General features: G+C 39.8%; 1 protein-coding gene across 3 annotated transcripts in view; it reads right to left on the bottom strand.

The window, feature by feature from the left end:
* The window catches only part of FCRL3 (Fc receptor like 3), a 45186-nt gene extending 21789 nt beyond the window's left edge, over positions 1-23397 (bottom strand). For 2 of the 3 annotated variants that reach the window (XM_043878863.1, XM_043878864.1), the window contains exons 1-7: positions 23289-23397; positions 23083-23216; positions 10601-10621; positions 8747-8986; positions 8224-8508; positions 7114-7401; positions 6308-6583 (exon numbers count right to left, since the gene is read on the bottom strand). In XM_043878863.1, coding sequence (XP_043734798.1) covers positions 6308-6583; positions 7114-7401; positions 8224-8508; positions 8747-8986; positions 10601-10621; positions 23083-23179 — 1207 coding nt within the window. In that variant the 5' untranslated portion in view covers positions 23180-23216; positions 23289-23397. The remainder of the gene's footprint in view (positions 1-6307; positions 6584-7113; positions 7402-8223; positions 8509-8746; positions 8987-10600; positions 10622-23082; positions 23217-23288) is intronic. The other variant, XM_043878865.1, reaches the window with a different exon arrangement.
* Positions 23398-26282: the final 2885 nt, after the last annotated feature.

Below are 26282 nucleotides of genomic sequence, written 5' to 3'. Positions count from 1 at the left end.
ATGGACAATACAGTCCAAGAAATTCTCCAGGCCAGAATACTCGAGTGGGTAGCCTTTCCTTCTCCGGGGGATCTTCCCAACTCAGGGATCAAACCTAGGTCTTCCACATTGCAGGCGGATTCTCTACCAGCTGAGCCACAAGGGAAGACCAAGAATACTGGAGTGGGTGGACTTTCCCTTCTCCAAAAGATCTTCCCAACCCAGGAATCGAACTGCGGTCTCCTGCATTGCAGGTAGATTCTTTACCAACAGAGCTATCAGGGAAGCCCAACCATTCAATATCACAAAAATCCAAGTCTATGCCCCAACCACTAGTGCCAAAGAAGCTGAAGTTGAACGGTTCTATGAAGACCTACAAGACCTTCTAGAACTAACAGCAAAAAAAGATGTCCTTTTCATCATAGGGGGACTGGAATGCAAAAGTAGGAAGTCAAGAAACACCTGGAGTAACAGGCAAGTTTGGCCTTGGAGTACAAAATGAAGCAGGGCAAAGGCTAACAGAGTTTTGCCAAGAGAACGCACTGTCATAACAAATACCCTCTTCCGACAACACTAGAGACTACTCTACTCATGGACATCACCAGATGGTCAACACCGAAATCAGATTGATTATATTCTTTGCAGCCGAAGATGGAGAAGCTCTATACAGTCAGCAAAAATAAGACCTGGAGCTGACCGTGGCTCAGTTCATGAACTACTTATTGCAAAATTCAGACTTAAATTGAGGAAAGTAGGGAAAACCACTAGATCATTCATGTATGACCTAAATCAAATCCCTTATGACTATACAGTGGAAGTGAGAAATAGATTCAAGGGATTAGATCTGATAGACAGGGTGCCTGAAGAACTATGGATGGAGGTTCATGACATTGTACAGGGGGCAGTGATCAAGACCATCCCCAAGAAAAAGACATGCAAAAAGGCAAAATGGTTGTCTGAGGAGTCCTTACAAATGGCTGAGAAAAGAAGCAGAAGGCAAAAGAGAAAAGGAAAGATATACCCATCTGAATGTAGACTTCCAAAGAATAGCAAGGAGAGATAAGAAAGCCTTTTTCAGTCCTGAATGCAAAGAAATAGAAGAAAACAATAGAGTGGGAAAGACTAGAGATCTCTTCAAGAAAATTAGAGATACCAAGGGAACATTTCATGCAAAGATGGGTTCAATAAAGGACAGAAATGGCATGGACCTAACAGAAGCAGAAGATATTAGGAACAGGTGACAAGAATACACAGAAGAACTATACAAAAAAGATCTTCATGACCCAAATAACCATGACGATGTGATCACTCACAAGGATTACACAAGGACTCCAATATCTCCACATCCTGACCAATACTTGTTATTTTCTGTTTTTTTTTTGTTTGTTTGTTTTAATAGCATCCATCCTAATGAGTATAGGTAGTATATCATTGTAGCTTTTTTGGGTTTGAATTTCCCTAATAATGAGTAATGCTGAGCTTTGTGCGTGTGTGTGTGTGTGTGTGTGTGTGTGTGTGTGTGTGTGTGTGTGTGTGTGTACTTAGAGCCATTTATGTATCTTCTTTGGAGAGATGCCTATTCAAGTTCTTTACTCGTTTTTTAATGGGTTCCCCATGAACCCAGTTCTGGCCCCTACCCCTTAACCCGCAGCATCAGAGTCCACAAACTTTCCAACAAGAGGCAAGGCAGAGGTGCCAGTCTCACCCTGGCTCCCATCCTACCCTTTCTTTCTCCCTGCGTTGGTGAAACGATGACTCAGGGGATCCCAGACATGAGGGAAGAGCCCTCCATCCGGCGGCACCAGGTGACAATAATGCATCACTTCCGGGGGCAAAGCGGCAATAACCCCAGAGACACAAGAAGCGATACCAGAGCCACACCTTTTGTAGAGACGTGGGAGGATGGAAAGTGACTGCTCCCAAATATAATATAACCAGAGCAAGCCTAGGTGTGAGAAAGCAAAACTTATGCCATAGCACCACCTACTGGAAAACAAAAGAAAGGCCTCTAATTTCTAACACTACATCAAAGGCACCAGCGTAGGAAAAACTCAAGTACCGTGAAGAATCACAGTAACGCTGTACCACAAAAAGAAAATGGCAATTCTCCAGAAACCAAACTTACTGTCATAGAATATTATGATCTAACTGAGAAAGAATTCAAAATGGCTTTCATGAAGAAACTCAGCAAGCTGCAAGAAAAATCAGAAAGCCAGACTAACGAGCTCAGAAATAAAACTAGCAAACAGAAAAAAATACCAGAGACATTAAAACTCTAAAAAAAGAGCCAAACAGAAACTTTGGAATTGAAGAACCCAGTAAATGTTAAGAATAATGCCTTGGAAAGCTTTGGAAATAGATTAGACTGTATGAAAGAGAGAATTAACAGGCTTGATGATAGAAATTTAGAAATGCTACAGGTATATGAGGAGAGAGAAGTAAGATAATTTAAAAATGAAGGAATTCTCCAGAAGCTATATGACTGTTAGAAAAGGCAACATTAGAGTAAGGGGTATCCCAGGAGAATACAGGGGAAGGGGAAGTCTCTCAGTTATATTTAAACAAATAATAACTGAGAGAGTATATTTAAACAAATAATAGCTGAGAACTTCCCAAACCTGGGAAAGAAATTGGGTATACAAATTCATGAAGCTAACACCTAATTACCTCAATGCAAAAAGACCTTGCACAAGACATATTATATTAAAATTGTCAAAAGTCAATGACAAAGAAAGGATTTTTAAGGCAGCCAAGAGGAAAAAAGATGGTACCTACATGAGAATCCCCATGAGCCTATGATCAGGTTTCTCAACAGAAACTCTACAGGACAATAGAGAATAGAGTGACATTCTCAAAATACTGAAAAATAAAAGGTGTCACTCAAGACTATTTTTTCTAGCAAAGTTATTATTCATATGTGAAGGAAAAACAAATCTCTTCCCAGACAAATGAAAGCTGAGGGAATTCATCAACACTGGTTCTGCTTATAACAAATGTTTAAAGAAGCTCTCTACTAAAAACAAAAAGGCAAAAATACACAATACTTTGAAGAAAGTTATATGTAGAATCAGAAAATTGCAACTCAGAATAGGCTTTAAATACTTTATTATAGCATAAAGGTAAAAGGAGGAAGCAAAAAAAAAAACAAAAAACTATTGCTTACTTCAATTTGGTAGCAATCTCACAACATAAAAAGAGATAATTTGAGACAAAAACATAAAAAAGGAAGAGGGAATGAATAGAACTCACATAGGTAAATGAAAATAAAATGCTATTAGCAGTGTGTGCAGCAGTTGTGTCCAACTCTTTGTGACCCTGTGGACTGTAGCCCACCAAGGCTCCTCTGTCCATGGGATTCTCCAGGTCAGAATACAGAAAATGGACTACTTTATCTACGAGAGGTTTTATGCAAACCTCAAGGTAACCACATAACATAAATCTAAAGCAGAGATACAAAACAAAACAAAAAAAAAAAAAAGAGGAAATTGAGAAAAATATCATAGAAAGCCACAAAACCAAGATGACATGCAGAACCTTAAGAGGAGAAAAAAAGGAGATATAGAGCAACCAGAAAATAAAAGATAAAGTGGACAGCACTAAAGTTCTCCTTTATCAATAATCACCTTAAATATAAATGGATTGAATTCACCAATCAAAAGACACAGAGTGCCTAGACAGAGTAATAGAAGATGATACTCCATGTATATGGCAACCAAAATAAAGTGGGTGTAGTCATACTCATATTAAATGAAATAGGCCTCAAACCAAGAAAGGTAACAAAGGACAAAAATGGATATTATGTAATGGTAAAGGGGACAATTCACCAAGAAGATAAAACAGTGATAAACACATATGTAGCTAACATAGCAGCACCCAAATATACAAAGCAATTATTAACAGACCTAAAGGGAGAATTGGAGAGCGACACAATAATAATAGGGAACTACAACACCTCACCTATATTAATGAACAGATCATACAGACAAAAAGTCAACAAGGAAATAACAGCCTTAAAAGAAACATTAGACCAGGGAGTCTTGATAAATTTATATAGAACATTCCATTCAAATGCAGTACAATACACATACTTAGTTGCTCATGAAACTTTCTCAATGATTGACCATATATTGGAACACAAAACAAGTCTCAATGACTTTAAGATTGAAGTCATATCAACCATCTTTCTTGATTACAGTGGTATGAAACTGGAGATCAACCACAAAAAGAAATCTGGAAAATCACAAATATGTGAAGACTAAATAACATGCTGAGGAACAACTATTGGGTCCAACAAGACAGCAAAGGAGAAATGAAAAAAATGAAGACAAATGAAAATGAAAATATGACATAAAAAATCTAACTTTACACATAAAGGAACTAGAAAAAGAACAAATAAAGCCCAGAGTCAGTATGAGGAAGGAAATGATAAAGATTAGAAGAGAAATGACATATACACTAGAAGCAAAATAAAAAAGATTGATAAAAACTAGGACCTGCTTCTTTTAAAAGATGGACAAAAATTGACAAGCCTTTTGCTAGATTCACTAAGAAAAATGAAACAAAGCTTTGATAAATAAAATCAGAAGCAAAAGAGGAGCTATAACAATGAATGTCCAAAAATACAGAGGATATAAGAATATTATGAACAGTTATATATGCTGGAATCAAGATTGCTGGGAGAAATATCAATAACTTCAGATATGCAGATGACACCACCATTATGGCAGAAAGTGAAGAGGAACTAAAGAGCCTCTCAATGAAAGTGAAAGAGGAGAGTGAAAAAGTTGGCTTGAAGCTCAACATTCAGAAAACTAAGGTCATGGCATCTGGTCCCATCACCTCATGGGAAATAGATGGGGAGACAGTGGAAACAGTGGCTGACTTTATATTTTTGGGCTCCAGAATCACTGCAGATGGTGATTGCAGCCATGAAATTAAAAGACGCTTACTCCTTGGAAGGAAAGTTATGACCAACCTAGACAGCATATTAAAAAGCAGAGACATTACTTTGCCAGCAAAGGTCCATCTAGTCAAGGCTATGGTTTTTCCAGTGGTCATGTATGGATGTGAGAGTTGGACTGTGAAGAGAGCTGAGGGCTGAAAAATTGATGCTTTTGAAGTGTGGTGTTGGAGAAGACTCTTGAGAGTCCCTTGGACTGCAAGGAGATCCAACCAGTCCATCCTAAAGGAGATCAGTCCTGGGTGTTCATTGGAAGGACTGATGTTGAAGCTGAAACTCCAGTACTTTGGCCACCTGATGCTAAGAGCTGACTCATTGTAAAAGACCCTGATGCTGGGAAAGATTGAGGGCAGGAGGAGAAGGGGACAACAGAGGATGAGATGGCTGGATGGCATCACCAACTCAATGGACATGGGTTTGGGTGGACTCCAGGAGTTGGTGATGACAGGGAGGCCTGGCATGCTGAGGTCCATGGGGTCACAAAGAGTCGGACACGACTGAGCAACTCAACTGAACTAAACTGATATGCCAACAAATTGGGCAACCTAGAATAAATGGACAAATTCTTAGAACCATACAACCTTCCAAGACTGAACCATAAAAAGTGAAATTTGAATGACCTATCACTGGTAAAGAGGAAAACAGTAATCAAAAACTCCCAAGAATAAAAAAGCACAGGATCAGATGACTTCTCAGGTTCAGTCAGTCAGTCAGTCAGTTCAGTCACTCAGTCGTGTCCGACTCTTTTCGACCCCATGAATCGCAGCATGCCAGGCCTCCCTGTCCATCACCAGCTCCTGGAGTTTACTCAAGCTCATGCCCATCGACTTCACAGGTTAAATTCTACCAAATAGTCAAAAATGATTTAAATCCTATTCTTCTCAAAATATTTTTTTAAAAAACTGAAGAGAAAAGATTACTTCCTGACATTTTACAAAGCTAGCATTCTGATACCAAAACCAGACAAAGAAAATTATAGGCCATTATCTCACATAACATAGACACAAAAAATCCTCAACAAGCTATTAGTAAATGAAACACAACAATACTTTAAAAAGATCGCACCCTATGATCAAGTGGGACTTATTCCATGTATGCAAGGATGGTTCAACATTTGCAAACCAATCAACATCATATGCCATATTAATAAAGTGAAGAATACAAACCATATGATCATCTCAAGAAATGTAGGAAAAACATTAGGAATGGCCTAAGTTCCTGAATGTATTGTCGGAAGAAAGAATCCCAGGACTCTCCAGTAGAGGCAGAAAAACAAGGCATCTGAGGGAATGTCGCACCAGCAGGTAGCCCAAAGGAGAGGACATACTCTGTTCTTGTCTGTAACTGCTGTAGGCATATCCTACTCACCTGTGACACTGAGAATCACCCTGTCACTGCGCTGGACCCCCAGGCTATTCTCAGCCTCACAGGAGTAGTTTCCAGAATGTTCCGCAGTCAGAGAAAATTTGAAGGCTGCTCTTCCAGAGGGAACTGAGCTGCTTCCAAGGGTGACATTCTCATGATAAAATCGGTACAAGATAGGAGGAGAGCCACTTTGGGACTCACAGTGAAGCTCCACCACATCCCCCACCATAGCCTTCATCCTAGGAGACGTGAGGGTGAGGACAGGGCGAGATACTGGAACTGAAAGATACAAAAGAGTTGTCAGAGGACTCTGATGCTGTGCCAGACACATAACCACACCCAAGAAGCCTGTTGGTGGTTTAGTTGCTAAGTTGTGTCTAACTCTTATGACCCCACGGACTAGCCTGCCAGGCTCCTTTATCTATGGGATTTTTCAGGCAATAATACTGGACAACATTGTCATTTCCTTCTCCAGGGGATCTTCCCAACCCAGGGATCAAACCCTGGTCTCCCGCATTGCAGGCAGATTCTTTACCAACTGAGCTACCAGGGAAGCCTAAATATAGATATACCAACTGAACCATGAAGAGTAATCTTAGATGATTTTGCTTTCATCACTACTACTGTTTTCAGTTTGCTCCACAAGACATAAGATGTCTTCAGCTTTTGTCATCTTTGCCATTCATTAGTTAGCTTCTAAATCTTTACACCTCTATTCCTTTGCCTCCTTCCAAAGAGCTTCATGGCAAATTGATAAGCTAAACCCTGGCTTGTGAACTGAGGCTGAATAGAAGGAATTGAGAACTTACTGCTCAGTGTGACTCTGACCAGTTTACTGAGGACGGGACCGTGAATGTTGTCAGCGGCACAGTAGTATCTCCCAGCATCGCTCTCCTTCACAGTGAGTATCTGCAGCTCCGCCGACAAGGAACGCTGGGTCTTTCTTCCCAAACTTCTTACTGTGCCCTCTCTGTGCCAGGAGAATGTGACAGTCCCTGTTCCCTTGGCTACTGAGCAGATAAGGAGCAGATTTTCTCCTTCAGTAAGCTGCCCCTCAGGGGGCTGGATCTCTAGATCTACATCAGACACAGGGATTCCTGGGAGGACACAAGATGACACATGAAGATTCTCATGGCAGAAACTTCAGGGTCAAGGAGAAGGCTGGTTCTGCCATGAATAAGTCAACAGCAGCAGACACAATAAGCAGGGGGCCAAAGTGAGAAACAGGGAATTAATCATGTATGTTATTATAAAGGTACCCTTGCACCACACACAACAGTTCCCATCCTTGGAGAATGCAGGGATGGGTTCTTGATCTTAAACCTAATATTGATAGCAGTCACATTTTATGGACATTTATACTTAAGGACTCTTTGGTTCACCAATGACCACAAAATAAAAGTGGTCTTACTTCTGTTCAAAAGAAACAGAACTCTGAGAATATTACTTCTGTCCTGAAATTCAAATCCCTCTCCTATCCTTCAAGACTCTTCTTCAGTCTCACCCCCATCTTCCCACGTTTTTTCCTGATTACACCAATTCCTGTTTAAAGTCCTCTTTTCCTTTTGGAATATGTTTAGGTCAACAAATGGAAGAAGCATAGGGACCTCTAAAGACTGCATGTAGTCATCTGTGCTTCTAATTATCTGTGACTCTTGAGAAAACATATGCTGTATGGCTCTGTCACCCCCAAAGGGCTGGGGACCCAGCAGTTGATCAACAATTACTATTGACTTAGTTACATGGAAGAGAATGTTCTAGGGACATTAGGCCAGTGTTGAACCTGACATGAGAAGGATATCAGGATAGCAGAAAGCTCCTCTCAGTTATGTTCACTGCCCCAGAGAGCAGGAAACATCATTGCTCTGCTCTCATCTCCCCAGCTCTGACTCTGGAAGAGCAACTCCATAAATACTCACTCTGCACATATAACTGGGATCTCCAGCTTCTTTTTCTGATACGTGGAGTCACTGTCTCTGCCTGGCACCAGTAAGACTCCGCATCTTCACTCCACACAGTGGGTAATTCGAGCTCTGGAGAGCTGTTCCAGCCTGACCCCAAAGCCTCGTCTTTTCTGAAGAAGCAGAATCGAAGCTGAATGTCTGACCTCTGTGGAGGGAGCCACGTCTCACATTTCAGGGTCACTGGGCTCCCCTCTGTGGGTGAGGAGGGTCTGGCTATCAGCATAGGAGGGGGAAACAGCTCTAGAGGGAAGAACAAACACAGTTCTCAGGGTAGCACAGCTCAGGCATCCTGGAAAGATGCATATGAGCACTCAGCATCAGCCAGTAGAACACAGGGACCCAAGCAGGTGGAATCACCTCCCATCTCCCTCCCAGAACAGGAAGCATTTCATGAAATCCCCATTGATGAACCACTCGCTAAATCATCACACACAGTTTCCCCGCTGAGTCATGTTACCCACAGGAGGGCAGCCATTACCTTGAACTTGAATCGTTAGATGTTTTGAATTTTCTTTCTTCCATCCCCAAAAGCCTCTCATAAGAGCAGAACAGTGATATTTGTCATCATTCCTGGAGACTGACTTTACAGTGAAGTTTGGTTGAATTTGATATTCATTTCTGTAAAAATGTATTTCTTTTGCTTCTTCTCTCGCCTGGCATCTGAGAACAACCTCATCTCCTTCAAAGACAGAGTGTGGAGCCTGAAGGATCAGCTTGTCTGCAAAGAGTAGAGGAATACACTCGGTTTATTCCTTGATGCTTCTTTCTTCAAACTCTTGTTTTCTCATAAAGAGCTACAATCCTGTACCCCTGAAAATATCCTCCATCAATATTTCTACATGGTCCCCAAATCCAATTCTCCCTTGTCCTAGGGAGAAAATGTCCTTAAGAAATCCCCATGCATATTGTTAAAAGAGGAATTTTATACCTCATCTTTCTTCAGACTTGAATCCCTTTTACATTTGCCCAGCCCTTAGACATGCTGCCCAGGGGTTTAGGTTCAGAAACCACCCCCTTTCCTTTCTCACCAAGTGAAAAATCCACATGTATGGGGTCACTGAGAGAAGATCTTTGGGTCTTGCATTTGTAATACCCAGTCTTGTCTATTTGGATCTCTTCAGATTTTTTATTCAACAAATTCTCATTACAATACCAAGATATGTCTCCTTGGGGTAGAGAAAGGGAACCCCTGCATGTGAGAGTCATTTTGTCTTTGTGGAAGTTTGTGGACCATAGAGGGTTGAGGAGAAGGAAAGCTTTTGGAGTTACTCCTAAAGAGGAAATAGGAAGATGAAGGCCTGTGAAGGTGAATGGGAGGTGGGTGGAACATAGGGAAAGGCCCAGCTGCAACTAGAAGTTTCTCTGGACTAATTCCTATCAGGGACAGGATTGGAAATGGAGTAATACCTCCATGTGGAGGTATTAACTTGGAGAAATACTTCATACAAAATCTGGTGGGGTTTTTTTGTTTTTTGTGTTTTTTTTTTGCCTAGTGGTAGTGGGAGGTAGATTCCTGGAATGGGCTCAGAAAAGTTCAGGAGATATGATTTATAGATGGGTGAAGACTGAGCTATAGTTGAGGGCCTCTGTAAGTGGGCTGATTCTGAAAGCTCTTGTCCTATACATTCTTGTCAAGGGAAAATGAACCTGGGAAGCAGTTTCTAGACTGAAAAACCAGTTCTTCTTTGGTTGTTAATATTTAATGAGCAAGATTTTTTTCACTTACAATTCTTTTAAAACTTGCTTAATTTTAGATTTTATGGAGAGGGCAAAGTTTTTCAACTCTCCACCTAAGGTGAACATAATCAGCAATTGACACACGACACACAAAAAAAGATTGAACAAAGGGGCATGGACTGCTTGCATAATCATATTTGTGTATATAATTGCAAATGACCAATGGGACCAGAAATTGAAACAGTTCAGTGACATGAGTTTCTTTTGGAGATATATAAAGATTTGGCCTCTGTGAATAGGAGCTATTTCTGTGTTCTTTGATAGTGGCCCCAGCTTGGACATACAGAGGGTGGGGTCTTAGGGAATAGAGATTAGATCTGAGGTTCTTTAAACCTCAGTTTCCTGCCTCTGTCATTCCTTCTGCAAACATTTTCTTCCCTTCTACACTGTGGCATTCAGTAATAGGGAAAGAACTAAAGACAGGAAAGATCAGAGGAGGGTTTGCTCACCCACTATCACAACAGGGCTGACCTCAGAGTAGCAACACCACTGATGTTGGTGCATTACCACAGGCCTCATTTATGGGGACAGGTAGTGCTGGCTGGGAGGACCAATGCCCAGAGACTGGGAGGAACAGAGAAAAGGGAAAACTGACCTGATTGATCTCTTCCAGGAGCTGTGAGGGAGCCAAGATTTAAAGATTAGCACAGAGCAAAATTTTTCAAACATTTCACTTAGACAATTTAAGAAATGTTCCAATAACACAGCCACCACCACTCTTTCCATTTTTCTTCCCATTTCTTTACCCCCATTCTATGATTCCCATAGTCCTCAAACAAACAAAAAAAGAATAGCCTGTAATTTGTTTATAAATATGAATGACTTGTATCCACAACCCTCTTAGCAGGTTCATAGTTCATTCCTTTCCACTCTTCTCTAGCCTGAACTCAGCAATGTAGGGAAGGGCTTGTAGAAATGGCTTATTCTCCCCTCATTTCTTGGGCATTGTTCCTCCTCCTTTTTTGATCTCTGGTTAAATTATGGCTCCAAGTCTCAAGAAGGGAGCCATATTTCTCAGTAGATCTTCCCTTACTCACTTAAATGTTGAAAATAATTATTTATTTGAGGGATATAGAGGGGGTTTGACAGAAAGAAACATCCAAACTTCCTATGAAATGAAAAAAAAAAAAAAAATTGGTTGAGGAACCAAGGGTAATATACTTGATTTGCCATTTTGGTTATGTGTAGAGTCTTTTAGTTTTCCTGGGACCCAACTCTGCTCATTTTCCATCTCTTGTATAAAGAAAAAAAAAATGTTGCCTGCCATTCCAGTTTGTACAAGGATCAAGCTATTAGCCACCACAGTTGCCCAGAGACAGTGTACTCTGAAGGGAATTCAGGACAAAGAAAGACAGGAAACATTCTGTGCTTTGGGTATATTGGCTCCTCAGATAGTTAAGATACATATCTAAGGGAAATTTTCAAATGATTCTTATGTTTTCCCATACAGAGAAAAGCACTAAAATTATTATAAATCTTATAAAATTATAAGATTTCTCTTCCATGTGATTAGCAGTAACCTTTTGATGCTTGACTACATGTTTTCGCCACCAAAAAAGTTTGTGTGTATGTCCTGGCTCCTGCCTTACTTCTTCAGACCAGTTCCTCAGAGCTATCTGAGGCTATCTTCTGGACTATAGTCCCTCAGTAAGGTCACAAATAAAACTTGACTCAAATTTTACGTTGTGAGCTTCTCTTTCATTCTCTTTCATTCAATGGCATTGGTAATCACAGACTTCATTCCTTTGCCTGAACTCTACAAAGATCTGGAGCCCTGATACCATCAAGAACTCTTGTCCCATTCTTCTCTGTGAACTTAGACAAATTTGGGTGAGTCCCTCCTAGTTCTTGGATCTCCCAATTATTGGCTGATGATCCTGAGTTTTATTCTGTGGTATACAACAGGGATCTAGCCTCCGCCTCCCCTGATCCCAGTTTAAAGATACTGGGGGAGCCTGGTTGAAAGCCATGAGGATTTACTCAGTTGAAAGACACTGAGTGGTCTAGACTGGGTGAAATGAGGGGCAACAGAAAGTCAGCCTCCAACTAACACTCAAGCCTTGTTTATGTACCTATGGAATTTATTCTTATAGGTACTTGCTTAACTGGAAATCAAAGGAAATCTTGTCCTAAAGTGGCCAAGATAAGCTTCTTTTGACATTTCAAGACTGATTAGAAGAAAGTCAGCCTGATAAAACATCTTTTCAAACTTCTGACTTTAAAGGAACAAAGCCCATCCAGGGGGAACTTGCATTTCTCTCCTTGTGCCTTTGAGATGTAAATGTTATGTCTTGACTTCTTAGGCATTTGATTCTGTGTTTTGAGAGCTAAGTCTCTGCCATGGGAAGGTATACATATGGTGTACATTTGGCAGGCAATTGAATCAACTGGGATTTCAAGCAGTCATTTTGTCTGGCTATGCCAGCTCTTGGAAAAATTTGTCATAAAGAATCCTAGCCCACATGAAAAGATGCTCACCATCGCTCATTATCAGAGAAATGCAAATCAAAACCACAATGAAGTATCATCTCACACCGGTCACAATGGCTGCTATCAAAAAGCCTACAAGCAATAAATGATGGAGAGGGTGTGGAGAAAAGGAAACCCTCTTACACTGTTGATGGAAATGCAAACTAGTACAGCCACTATGGAAAACAGTGTGGGGATTCCTTTAAAAACTGGAAATAGAACTGCCATACAACCCAGCAATCCCACTGCTGGGCATACACACCGAGGAAACCAGAATTGAAAGAGACACTTGTACCCCAATGTTCATCTCAGCCTCGTTTACAATAGCCAAGAAATGGAAGCAACCTAGACAGACAACCATAGGCAGACAAATGGATAAGAAAGCTGTGGTACATATACATGATGGAATATTACTCAGCTATTAAAAAGAATGCATTTGAATCAGTTCTAATGAGGTGGATGAAACTGGAGCCTATTATACAGACTGAAGTAAGTCAGAAAGAAAAACACCAATACAGTATATTAACACATATACATGGAATTTAGAAAGATGGTAACGATGACCCTATATGCGAGACAACAAAAGAGATGTAAAGAACAGACTTTTGGAGAAGGCGATGGTGGGATGATTTGAGAGAATAGCATTGAAACATGTATATTATCATATGTGAAATAAATCACCAGTCCAGGTTAGGCGCATGAAACAGGGTGCTCAGGGCTGGTGCACTGGGACGACCCTGAGGGATGGGATGGGGAGGGAAGAGGGAGTGGTTTCAGGATGGGGAACACACGTAAACCCATGGCTGATTCATATCAATGTACGGCAAAAAACCACCACAATATTGTAAAGTAATTAGCCTCCAATTAAAAGAAAGGGGAAAAAAAAAAAGAATCCTAGCCCATAAAGGGCCTTTGTCATTTCAATCTTTGCTGTGTCTACCTGTACAACAAAGGCATTAATTTCTTAGACTATTTTGGGGAATAAGCTTTCTGTATCTTGTGAAGGTGGCATCCTTTGCATTCTCTTCTGAGAATGCCTCTTGTGTCTTATTAGTTTGAATCAGTATTTAGATACTATTCAGGGCTTCTCTGGTGGCACTAGTGGTAAAGAACCAATCTATCAATGCAGGAGATGTAAGAGATGAGGATTCGATCCCTAGATTGGGAAGATCCCCCTGGAGGAGGGCATGGCAACCAACTCCAGTATTCTTGCCTGAAAAATCCCATGGACAGAGGAACCTGGCAGGCTACAGTCCAGAGGGCCACAGAGTAGGACACAACTAAAGCAACTTAGCATGCTCACAAGATAATATTCATCAATGGCCAGACAATGGATTCTTTAAATAGGAGAAATGTCTAAACTGGTAAATTTTTAGAGAACTCTGAAATTAAAGAGCTGTTCTTATCCATTCGTCTGCTGATAGGCATCTAGGTTGCTTCCATGTCCTGGCTGATTCATGTCAATGTATGGCAAAAACCACTAAAATATTGTAATTAGCCTCCAACTAATAAAAATAAAAGGAAAAAAAATAAAAATGCTAGTCAAAGATTAAATAAATAAATAAAGAGCTGTTCTATTGTTGCCTATGAAAAATAGTACACATCAGTTCAGTCAGTCGTGTCTGACTCTTTATGACCCCATGAATCGCAGCATGCCAGGCCTCACTCTCCACCACAAACTCCCGGAGTTTACTCAAACCCATGTCCATCGAGTCAGTGATGCCATCCAGCCATCTCATCCTCTGTCGTCCCCTTCTCCTCCTGCCCCAAATCCCTCCCAGCATCAGGGTCTTTGCCAATGAGTCAACTCTTTGCATGAGGTGGCCAAAGTATTGGAGTTTCAGCTTCAGCATCAGTCCTTCCAATGAACACCCAGGACTGATCTCCTTTAGGATGGACTGGTTGGATCTCCTTGCAGTCCAAGGGACTCTCAAAAGTCTTCTCCAACACCACACTTCAAAAGCATCAATTTTTTTCCTTGCCCAGCTTTCTTCACAGTCCAACTCTCACATCCATACATGAGTACTGGAAAAACCATAGCCTTGACTAGACGGACCTTTGCTGGCAAAGTAATGTCTCTGCTTTTTAATATGCTGTCTAGGTTGGTCATAGCTTTCCTTCCAAGGAGTAAGCATCTTTTAATTTCATGGCTGCAGTCACCATCTGCAGTGATTCTGGAGCCCAAAAATATAAAGTCAGCCACTGTTTCCACTGTTTCCCCATCTATTTCCCATGAAGTGATGGGACCAGATGCCATGATCTTAGTTTTCTGAATGTTAAGCTTTAAGCCAACTTTTTCACTCTCCTCTTTCACTTTCATTGAGAGGCTCTTTAGTTCCTCTTCACTTTCTGCCATAATGGTGGTGTCATCTGCATATCTGAAGTTATCGATATTTCTCCTGGCAATCTTGATTCCAGCTTGTGCTTCTTCCAGCTCAGTGTTTCTCATGATGTACTCTGCATATAAGTGAAATAAGCAGGGTGACAATATACAGCCTTGATGTACTCCTTTTCCTGTATGGAACCAGTCTGTTGTTCCATGTCCAGTTCTAACTGTTGCTTCCTGACATGCATACAGGTTTCTCAAGAGGCAGGCCAGGTGGTCTGGTATTCCCATCTCTTTCAGAATTTTCCACAGTTTCTTGTGATCCACACAGTCAAAGGCTTTGGCATAATCAATAAAGCAGAAATAGATGTTTTTCTGGAAATCTCTTGCTTTTTCGATGATCCAGAGGATGTTGACAATTTGATCTCTTGTTCCTCTGCCTTTTCTAAAACCAGCTTGAACATCTGGAAGTTCATGGTTCACGTATTGCTGAAGCCTGTCTTGAAGAATTTTGAGCATTACTGTACTAGCGTGTGAGATGAGTACAATTGTGTGGTAGTTTGAGCATTCTTTGGGATTTCCTTTCTTAGGGATTGGAATGAAAACGGACCTTTTCCAGTCCTGTGGCCACTTCTGAGTTTTCCAAATACTACACATATGTAACACCTAATCTTAAAAACTCCCTTAGTTAGAAAAAAAATGAACAAACAAAAGCTTTTTGGAGAAGCGTTATTTGTGGTATCAGGTTCCCTTCAATAAGCCTTAAAGATGCTAATAAAACATTTGCTTAATTAATGTAAAATAGGTAGATTAACAGAGAAATAAGAAACTGAGGGGAAGTCAAGAGACTTCTTTCTAACAAGGTGGAAATTTTAAAGGGGCTTATCTCAATAGGATGGAAATCTTTAGATGGTTATTGGGAAATGAGATAAATAAAATAGCTGCTGATGGGATTAAAACAAAGGTTTTGAGTTAACACTACCTGAGGTTGGATAGTGAAAAACAAAAGAGAAAAGGAAAGATATTCCCATTTGGATGGAGTGTTCCAAAGAATAGCAAGGAGAGATAAGAAAGCTTTCCTCAGCAATCAATGCAAAGAAATAGAGGAGAACAACAGAATGGGAAAGACTAGAGATCTCTTAAAGAAAATTAGAGATGCCAAGGGAGCATTTCATGCAAAAATAGGTTCGATAAAGGACAGAAATGGTATGGATCTAACAGAAGCAGAATATATAAAGAAGACGTGGCAAGAATACACAGTAGAAGTGTACAAAACAGATCTTCATGACCCAGATAATCATGATGGTGTGATCACTCACCTAGAGCCAGACATCCTGGAAAGTCAAGTGGGCCTTAGAAAGCATCACTATGAACAAAGTTAGTGGAGGTGATGGAATTCCAGTTGAGCTATTTCAAATCCTGAAAGATGATGCTGTGAAAGTGATGCACTCAATATGCCAGCAAATTTGGAAAACTCAGCAGTGGCCACAGGACTGGAAAAGGTCAGTTTTCATTCCAATCCCGAAGAAAGGCAATCCCAAAGAATGCTCAAACTACCGCACAATTGCACTCATCTCACACATTAGTAAAGTAATGCTCAAAATTCTCCAAGCCAGGCTCAAAATTCTCCAAGCCATGATTCATACATGAACCATGAACCTCCAGATGTTCAAGCTGGTTTTGGAAAAGACCACCTGACCTGCCTCTTGAGAAACCCGTATGCATGTCAGCAAGCAACAGTTAGAACTGGACATGGAACAACAGACTGGTTCCAAATAGGAAAAGGAGTACATCAAGGCTGTATATTGTCACCCTGCTTATTTCACTTATATGCAGAGTACATCATGAGAAACGCTGAGCTGGAAGAAGCACAAGCTGGAATCAAGATTGCCAGGAGAAATATCGATAACTTCAGATATGCAGATGACACCACCCTTATGGCAGAAAGTGAAGAGGAACTAAAAAGCCTCTTGATGAAAGTGAAAGAGGAGAGTGAAAAAGTTGGCTTAAAGCTTAACATTCAGAAAACTAAGATCATGGCATCTGGTCCCATCACCTCATGGGAAATAGATGGGGAAACAGTGGAAACCGTGGCTGACTTTATTTTGGGGGTCTTCAGAATCACTGCAGATGGTGACTGCGGCCATGAAATTAAAAGATGCTTACTTCTTGGAAGGAAAGTTATGACCAACCTAGACAGCATATTAAAAAGCAGAGACATTACTTTGCCAGCAAAGGTCTGCTGGTCAAGGCTATGGTTTTTCCAGTGGTCATGTATGGATGTGAGAGTTGGACTGTGAAGAAAGCTGAGCACCGAAAAATTGATGCTTTTGAAGTGTGGTGTTGGAGAAGACTTTTGAGAGTCCCTTGGACTGCAAGGAGATCCAACCAGTCCATCCTAAAGGAGATCAGTCCTGGGTGTTCATTGGAAGGACTGATGCTGAAGCTGAAACTCCAATACTTTGGCCACCTCATGCAAAGAGTTGACTCATTGGCAAAGACCCTGATGCTGGGAGGGATTTGGGGCAGGAGGAGAAGGGGACGACAGAGGATGAGATGGTTGGATGGCATCACCGACTCGATGGACATGAGTTTGAGTAAACTCCGGGAGTTGGTGATGGACAGGGAGGCCTGGCGTGCTGCGATTCATGGGGTCGCAAAGAGTCGGACACGACTGAGCGACTGAACTGAAGTGAACTGAACTGAGGTTGGATAGACCAAAGGGACCCCCCGTTGGTCCCTGCAACAGTGTAATTCACTCTACTTATCCCTGTTTTAAAACTGTCAGGAAGCATTTAGCAAGAGGCATTCTCTGTGCTGTTTTGGATCTGTCAGGAACCCTCTGGCCCTTATTAATTCCTGAATATTCAGGAATTAAGAGGAGAGGCACGCCTTTCCTGGGGCTGAGGAATCCAGGCATTTCTCATTACAGTGATAAGTATCCTCTTCCTTATGAGAAGGTGATTGTTTGCAACTCTCTCTTTAATAGGGATCGACTTATGTTTTGTATATCTGGAATTTTCATCTTTATCTTTGCTGAGAATAACCACCTTGTAAGACAGTATATATGCCCATGCCATGTTGATTAAAACACCTTTGCTCCATCAGAGCTTAGGTCCCCGTGTCTTTCTTTCTTTCTGTCTTTCTCTATATATACATATCTCTATTTCTGGCTAATTCCTTGGAGCACGGAGGCCCGCTGAGCTCACTTTCTTGCCCGGGCTTCTAAGACCCTCTCGAGAAGGCGCACTGTGCCTTCACCCACTCGAGAGGGTGCCTGGTGCCTACGTGCAGCAGCGCGAGCCCTAAGAACGGGACTCTATTGGCTTTCCGCGTAAACCAGGGGATAGCAGCCTCTTTCTCTCTCTTACTTTCTTATTGTTGACTCCGGACCACCAGGTTCCAGTCCATTAAAGGACCAACAAAAACAAAATTTAAAGGCTGGAAGAAAATTACGCTGAGATACCTGACTAGCATTTACTTGGGACAACAGTGAGATCAATTAATCAAGTGAAGACTGTCAAAAGGGCCTGTGTCCCTGGGCTTGACCCCTCACTGGTGACCCAAAAACATTTTACACACAAATGGATTAAATGGCCAGGGCGGTAAAAAGGAGAGTTTCAGGACTCCTTTTAAGACCAAGACTTGTTGATGGGGTCCTGATGGAGGGAAGCTAAAGTTAAAGGTATAGGAGTTATAAAACTGAGATGAAATCTTATAAAAACTGGAGTATTTGAATGAGCTTTCAAGAAGATGGTTACATCTCTTTCACCTAATTGTAATGTGGAATAGACATTACATCTCTGAGCAATGCTTCCCTTGCCTCGTATTATAAGATGGGACATAAACATCTGCCCCTTGGGCAGTATTAGTTAAACATACTAAAAGAAACCAATAGAGTTACCTGAGACCACACAGTATAAAGTAAAAACTGGGGCTAATATTCAGGGACTAATAAAAGCAATAATTTTTTTTTTTCTCTCTAGGATAAATTGCTATGTTTAACTCGTCAACTCACAAAGAGTGTCCTTATTGAATATTTTATATACACTTTTGAAGACATAATAAATTGAATCCTAAAGTTCTAGAATATAGAACTCTTGACTTTCAGTTTAGCTGAATATCATCTTGTTGATTAAAAAAAAAGTAAATTAAAGAAAATATAGCTGGATGTAGCTGGGCAAATCAACTTTTTAAAATCATTTAGGCAGCAGACCAGTTCTTTGGGGAATTAAAAGCAACAGTCTTCGTCCCTCAGATGGCTACAAATCAGAAAATACAACTCACAATGACCTGAGACTGAGCCTAATTAACTTAATCAGGTAGAATCTGAAGCTGAAGAGGGAAAAAAGGAAAAAAGAGACCTCTTAAAACTCAAACTGCTGGCTCTCTTGTCTCCTGAGATGGCTTGCTCTCTGGAAGTTAAGCTATGATCAACCTAGACAGCGTATTAGAAAACAGAGACATTTCTTTACCAACAAAGGTCATTCTAGTCAAAGTTATGGTTTTTCCAGCAGTTGTGTATGGATGTGAGAGTTGGACTATAAAGAAAGCTGAGCACCGAAGAATTGATGCTTCTGAACTACAGTGTTGGAGAAGACTCTTGAGAGTCCCTTGGACTGCAAGGAGATCCAACCAGTCCATCCTAAAGGAAATCAGTCCTGAATGTTCATTGGAAGGACTGATGCTGAAGCTGAAGCTCCAATACTTTGGCCACCTGATATGAAGGACTGACTCCTTGGGAAAGACTCTGACGCTGCAAAAGATTGAAGGCTGGAGGAGAAGGGGACAACAGAGGATGAAATGGTTGGATGGCATCACCGACTCAATGGACATGAGTTTGAGCAAGCTCCAGGAATTGGTGATGAATAGGGGGACCTGGTGGGCAGCAGTCCATGTGGTCGCAAAGAGTCAGACACGACTGAGAGACTGAACTGAATTACGTATGTTATACAGATGATATATCTTTACCTTCAGATAATATTATCAAAATTAAATATATAACAGCTCTCTATTTAATTGGCTTAAAAGTAGACACTTACTAATTAAATATTTTTAAATGTTTTAGAAACTTACCCAAGTGAATTTAAAATTCACACTATCTGGGAAATATTCAATATTAAATTAATATTAGGTATTATATTCAAGTTTGTTGGTTTAATTAATACAGACATGTTTTATTTTTATTACACTTAGTTTTACTAAAATTCAAATAAGATCATATTATCTCTTATAAAATTTATCAGCAAGAAAAATAGCTTGAGATGATGGATGACTTGGTCTCATATCTCATAAAGTTTTCATGCATAAGCTAAACAGAATTGTTGAAAACAAATTAATTTAATAGATACAAATGGGGTAAGAATTTTGAGGTGAACACTTAAGAAATAATTGTGTTTTATGGTACATCTACTTGAAAATTTTTTTCCAGATTTTTGATATCTTAAAGCTTTAGAATTTTTCTAAGTGAATTCAAATGATGAAAATTTATTGTCAGATCATTTGCAAATAAAATAATGAAAATTGATTACTAAATATAGGCTTCATTTTACAGAGAAACTATAGATACTTAGAACTATTAATAAAAATTTTGGTGCCACACTAAAAAATATCCTATAAAAAGCACAAATTTTTAGGAATCATAAATAATATTTATGCTTTCCAATCTACAGAATGCTAATGTAAAAGACAGTTCATCATTTCTTACTTCTTAGTGTTTACTAGAAATTAAGGTACTTAAAAGTTAAGAATTCTAATTTATATAAAATCTAAAGTACTAAAATAATTAAGGGCAATATCTTTGTGTAAAAGGAAAAGGACATAAAGAATGGAAAGTCATTTTGTTGTGGAAAAAAGTAGTCATTTTATTCTGGAGAGAAAAAAAGAAAGAAAAATCCCAGGGCAAAATCTGAAAGCAAAAACGAAAGTTATAGAAAGTTTGTGGGAAAGGAGCTTTAAAAGAGTTTTGTGCATGGTCAGGACTGGCTAAGATTAAAATAAAACTTTAGTAAATAAATTTAAATATTAAAAGTAAGCTGGTACAAAGCTAGAATTTTTTTTTTTTTTTATGTTCAGAGAACAGTTTTTTTGGAATATTGATCTGCTTTTGTTAACGGATTGTAAAGTTTCTTTACCTTTTAAGTAATTTGTTGTAACTTTCTGTCTGTATTTGCCTTTAAAATCTTTTATTATCACTTTAGTTGGGTGAATAAGTATTGTTTCACAGTGACCTATGGTCGTACTTACCAAATATTTTAAAAAGTTTTTAGTATCTTTAATGAACTTCCCACGTCAAATTCCAAATGAAGTTCTTTAGACATCTAGCTAACTTTGAGATGTTTCAAAGTAAAGAGAAATATTAAACTAATTAGGTTTGTTGGGTATGTTAAATTATTAATACATGGGAAATATTGTCAAATAAGTGGTGATAAAACTTCTTAGGTTTTATTATATGGATATATGTCATTAACATGGAGATTCCAAAAACTATATGAAATTTCTAAAAATTTGATATATCCTGGTATAATGTTATTAGTTATCATTCTAACTATTATCTCAAAATGTTGTATGTTGCAAAATATTGTATATTCTTTGTCAATTACATTGCAATCAGATATTTAACCATGCCATTTAAAATCTGTTGTCTTTTATAGGCAGTCATTGTTTTACTCTGATGGTTTTACAAAATGAAGATCTTTAAGAAGATTCACAAAAAGGACTTTTTAACAAATAAGTTTTCTGATGACTTTTAAATCATACCACTGAACTGGGTAAGAAATTGCAAAACGAAAAAAAAAAAAAAATGATGATTTCATCCAGATCAATAAGAATCAATTTATGGGACTGAAATAGCTAATAAATACAATTTTTTTAAAAAAAAATTTGACTGCCATGTACCATGTGGGATCTTAGTTCCCTAGCCAGGGATCGAACCTGCACCACTTGCACTGGAAGTGTGGACTCCTAACCACTGGACTGCCAGGGAAGTCCCTATAATTTATATTTTTTCTGAAGTATTGCTGACTTTTCATCCTTATTTTTCCAGAAAACCTTTCCTTTAACACTATGACTTACAACCAATTGATAACGTATACCTTTGTAAACAAATATGAAACATTTATAGTTTTCTCTCTACCTGATCCTCCAGAATTTGGCTTTTGCCGCTGGCCCCACTCTGGACTTCATGACTTATTGTGATCCAGGTTATACCTAGTTATAGGAATCATTTTAATCTGTTCTCTCTTTGTTGTTTTCAAACTATGCTTTGCTTCTGTTTCTGCTCTAGTCTGACCCTATTAATGTTCCTAGTTCTGTTACTTATACTCTGTCTATTTTGTGAAATTGTTGTCCCTTGACAACAATACCTACTGTGCATAGTTAAGCCTCCAACAAAATTAATGATGGCTAAAAGTCTTGAAGCAATGATCACACATATAACTCTATACAGAACAATTGTAATCGTGCAACTCTAGACATGGGGAAAAGTAACAAGGGAAAAACATTTCCTGGATCATAATAGACAAGTAAGATAGATGGTCTAGAGAACTTTAAGTTACTAACAGGGCCTAATCCAGATATAGTACATGAATGGCCTATCATGGAGATCTTTGCCTTAATTAGGAGTAAGCGTTCTTAGCACCACGGGATAAATCTATCATGAAACGCCTCCGAAACCTTGGTCAAATTTATGACTAACAAAGGGCACTGTAAGGAAAAAACTGTTGCTTGCTATTCCAGGCCTACAAGGATCAAGCCATTAGCTGCTGTGGTTGCCCATTGGCAGTAGGCTCAGAGGACAATTCAGGATGAAAAAAAAAAAGAAAGAAAAGAAAACATTCTGTGCCTTGGATTTAGTTATCTTTAGATAGTTAAGCTGAATACTAAGAAAAAAAATTCAAATGACTCGACTTTTTCATCTTCCCATATATTGAAAAGCATTTCAATTGCTAACTTGAGATTCCTGTTCTTTGTGATCAGCAGTGATCTTTTGATGCTTGACTACATGTTTTTCCCAGCAAAAAAGTTTATATATATCCTGGTTTCTGCCTTACTTCTTCAGAGCAGTTCCTCCGATCTATCTGAGAGGCTGTCTCCTGGTTGATGGTCCTCAGTAAGGTTCCCGAATAAATCTTAACTCACTTTTACGTTGTACATTTTTCTTTTGGTTGACACTTCCTATATGTCTCTGAACCCTGAGTAGAAGCAGAGACAGAAGTTCCTTGTTTTTTCCCTGGCTGATATTAGGAACAGAGGCCCCTGTCCAGTCCAACCCATCTACTCACCCAGGAGCAGCAGCAGCAGCAGCCACAGAAGCATGGGGAACTGGCGTGGCTGAGGGCAGGGCAAATCTGTCTCACCAAAGCTGGGCTTATTTTCCATCCACAAAGAAGACAGAAGGGAGGTACTCAGAGGAGATCTGCAAGAATTAGAAAAAGGGAATTGAAAGAATCATATTTCACATTGGGTTCTGAAAAATTAACATAGCTACCTTCTTTAATGTTGTTTGTATTTCAACCCCAGCAGCTGTGCATTTTCAGATGTTGACAGTCATCTTTCAACAGCTCTCAATCAGCTCAGCTCTCTTAGGAGAATTGTCTCCAAGGTTATGCTGGGTTCTTTAGTCATGCTATGGGTTTGCTAGTATTTAAATAACTTTTTTTTTTTTTTCCATTTTTTAAAGGGGAAAACCCTCATTACCTTGAATTCATACTAATCCTAATATAGATTGTGGTGTACCACTATGATTTGTGGTGTGAGTCGCAAAGAGTCAAAGTGTCAAAGCAGACATGAAAACCTTTTGGCGCATTGGCATAAAGTTTTTGAAGAGGATTTTTTTTATTTTTTTTAATTCACAGACTAGGTAAAGGGTCTGTCCCTAAATTCCTCCCAGATCTGCGCAAATTAGGAGATAAATGAACAAGAATTAAATAGGAAATTGTTTTGTGCCCACCTCAGCCTATAACTGGGCTTCCCAGGTGGCACTAGTGGTAAAAAAAAACACACCTGCCTATGAAGGAGACATAAGAGACACAGTTTCCTTGGTCAGGAAGATCTCCTGGAGGAGGGCATGGCAACCCACTCCAGTATTCTTGCCTGGAGAATCCCATGGACAGAGGAGCCTGATGGGCTACAGTCCATAGGGTCTCAAAGAGTCAGAGGCAACTGAAGGGACTTAGCACTCAAACACCCAGCCTATATAATGAGTGGTGTGGCTGGGCAGAACATTGTGGTTCTGATTATGATCTCAAGACATACTGTTGACTTAGAAAAAAGCGCAATGTGAAAATTGTGAGTTAAGCTTTATTTGGGGGCAAAATAAGGACTGCAGCCCAGGAGACAGCATGTCAGATAGCTCTGAGAAACTTCTCCAAAGAGGCAGTGGGGAAAGGTCGGTATATATGTGATTTTGGTGAAGGGGGAATATCTACAATCAAGCACACATTTTTCCAGAAGACTTCTACTAGTCTCGTGAAGCTTTCTGCTAGTTGTAAGGAACAGTCATCATCATGTGCTTTTCTAGATATGAGCAGATACAAGAATTAGGCTCATAAAATTGGCTCCTGAAAATATCTAACTATCTGAAGACCTGTCCAGCCAGTCTCACCCCCATTGAGCACAGAGTGCCTCATTTCTGATCTCCACCCTGAACTCCTTTCAGAGGGTATTGAAAATTGGCAACTGCAACAGCGCATGATTTGATCCTTGTAGAGGTAGATGGCAAGTGCCAATTTGTAGTTGACAACCCTCAGCAATAAGCACGAAAAAACTTTGAAAAGAAAAAGTTTATTACTCACAGATCTGGGAGAGCACGTGGCACGCCTGAAACTATACTATGAGGTCTAGCGCCTGGGGTTCTGCTTTTATTAATGGGGAGGTAGGAGCCTAGTGTTTCTGAGGGCTCAGTCCTTATTGGTGAATTTAAAACATAAAAGCCAGAATTTAAAGCACAAGAAGAGAGAGGGAAAAAAAAGCAAGCCCAAATTGTCAGTTATGAAAATCAACCAATGTCTCTAAAACTAAGAAGTCTGGGATTGGGGGATGGGCTTTCATGCTGCCTTTTTATCCAGTGGCTGGAAACATGTTTATTCAAAGTAGTTCTTTGAAGTGGATGCCTCAGCAAACAAAGTTTAAGTTAGGTGTTTGTCTTACAAAGGAAAGACCAGGTGTTAGGCCTCATACTGTGAAACTTCTGTTTTTAAAGCCAGAGCCCTTATCAGAGAGGCCTTCCCTAAACTTTCAAAGAGATCAGCTGTTTATTTTCTATTTCAGGCCTCTGTACCCTTTTTTCACAGCATAATTTGTAATTATTTCCTCTGTTTTCTTGCTTGCTTTTATGTCTTTTCCTCAGCTAACATTTAAGGGCCCATGCTTATATTACCAACATTGTATCCCCTGTGCCTCTACCAATTTTCTCTTGCAGGGAGGCATTTAATAATTATTTTTTAAAGAAACTATGAAAAACTCTAGACCAGGATTTCTTGACATTTATTTCATTAGCACATCCCAAAGGGCCTATTTAGATTTTTTTTTTTCCTAACCACCTCCCTACTGTATGAAGCAATAGCACAGATATGCTGTATATCTTTATGTATTTATTATATATGCTTTATACATAAAAAATAAGATTTTTTTTCACCTCTAAAAGGACCAGTTTTTGCTGCCTTGAGGTTGATATCACCTCTGCTGGGAAAGCATGCTCTACACATAGAGACAGACCATTCTCAGTAGGATAGAAACTTATGACCATTCAAAGACATTTTTATATTAGAAACAGAGAAATCTCTGATCAAGTTTCCCTTCTTTGAGGAGGCCATCCTGAGGCTACAAGGGAAAGAAGTCCTCTTTAAGCAAATGTCTTTCTATTCTTTCCCCCCATGACAGTTACCAAATTTTGTTTTTCTGTATGTATTTATGTGATTGCATTGTTGAGGCAGTCCAAGTGCAGGTTGGAAAAGAATTTCCAGGCACAGAGTACTGCAGAAAGGAGTAAGTTTATTAAGAATAAAGAACAGAGATAAAGTGGGCACTGTGAGCACAGAGGGCTGACCTCCTGACAGACCAGGGAGAGCAGACAGTTTTTGTGGTTTAATAGCTAATTCTTATGGCCTCAAGACAAAGAAAATTCCTGCTGGAAGGTTGGCATTAGGTGATTGGTTGGGAGACTATAGGGTGTTTCTTGGAGTGGACATCCTTGCCTAACTAGGAGTCAAGAAGCTTGCTACTGATAATCAAGGGCTTTTGGCAATGGTTACAGTGGGTCTCATTCAGCTTCAGAGATGACCTTGGGCTCTGCTTCTGTGGCCTTGCAAGGCATCTCACCTGTGGCCTGGGGCAGGACTCAACATGTATGATGTTCCTTTCTCTCCTTAAACTATAGTATCACAGGAGCTGAAAGGAGTCTGGTGGGTTCTCCATCATGCTTTCTTTATTTTCTTCTTCCCTTCTCTTCTTTCCTCCTTCCTTTCCTCCTCCTTTCCTTTCT

This window comes from Cervus elaphus, chromosome 20 (genome assembly GCF_910594005.1).
Source record: "Cervus elaphus chromosome 20, mCerEla1.1, whole genome shotgun sequence".
NCBI classification, from domain to species: Eukaryota; Metazoa; Chordata; class Mammalia; order Artiodactyla; family Cervidae; genus Cervus; species Cervus elaphus.
The sequence above is the reverse complement of the archived record's forward strand: the minus strand, read 5'-3'. Positions and strand labels throughout refer to the sequence as shown.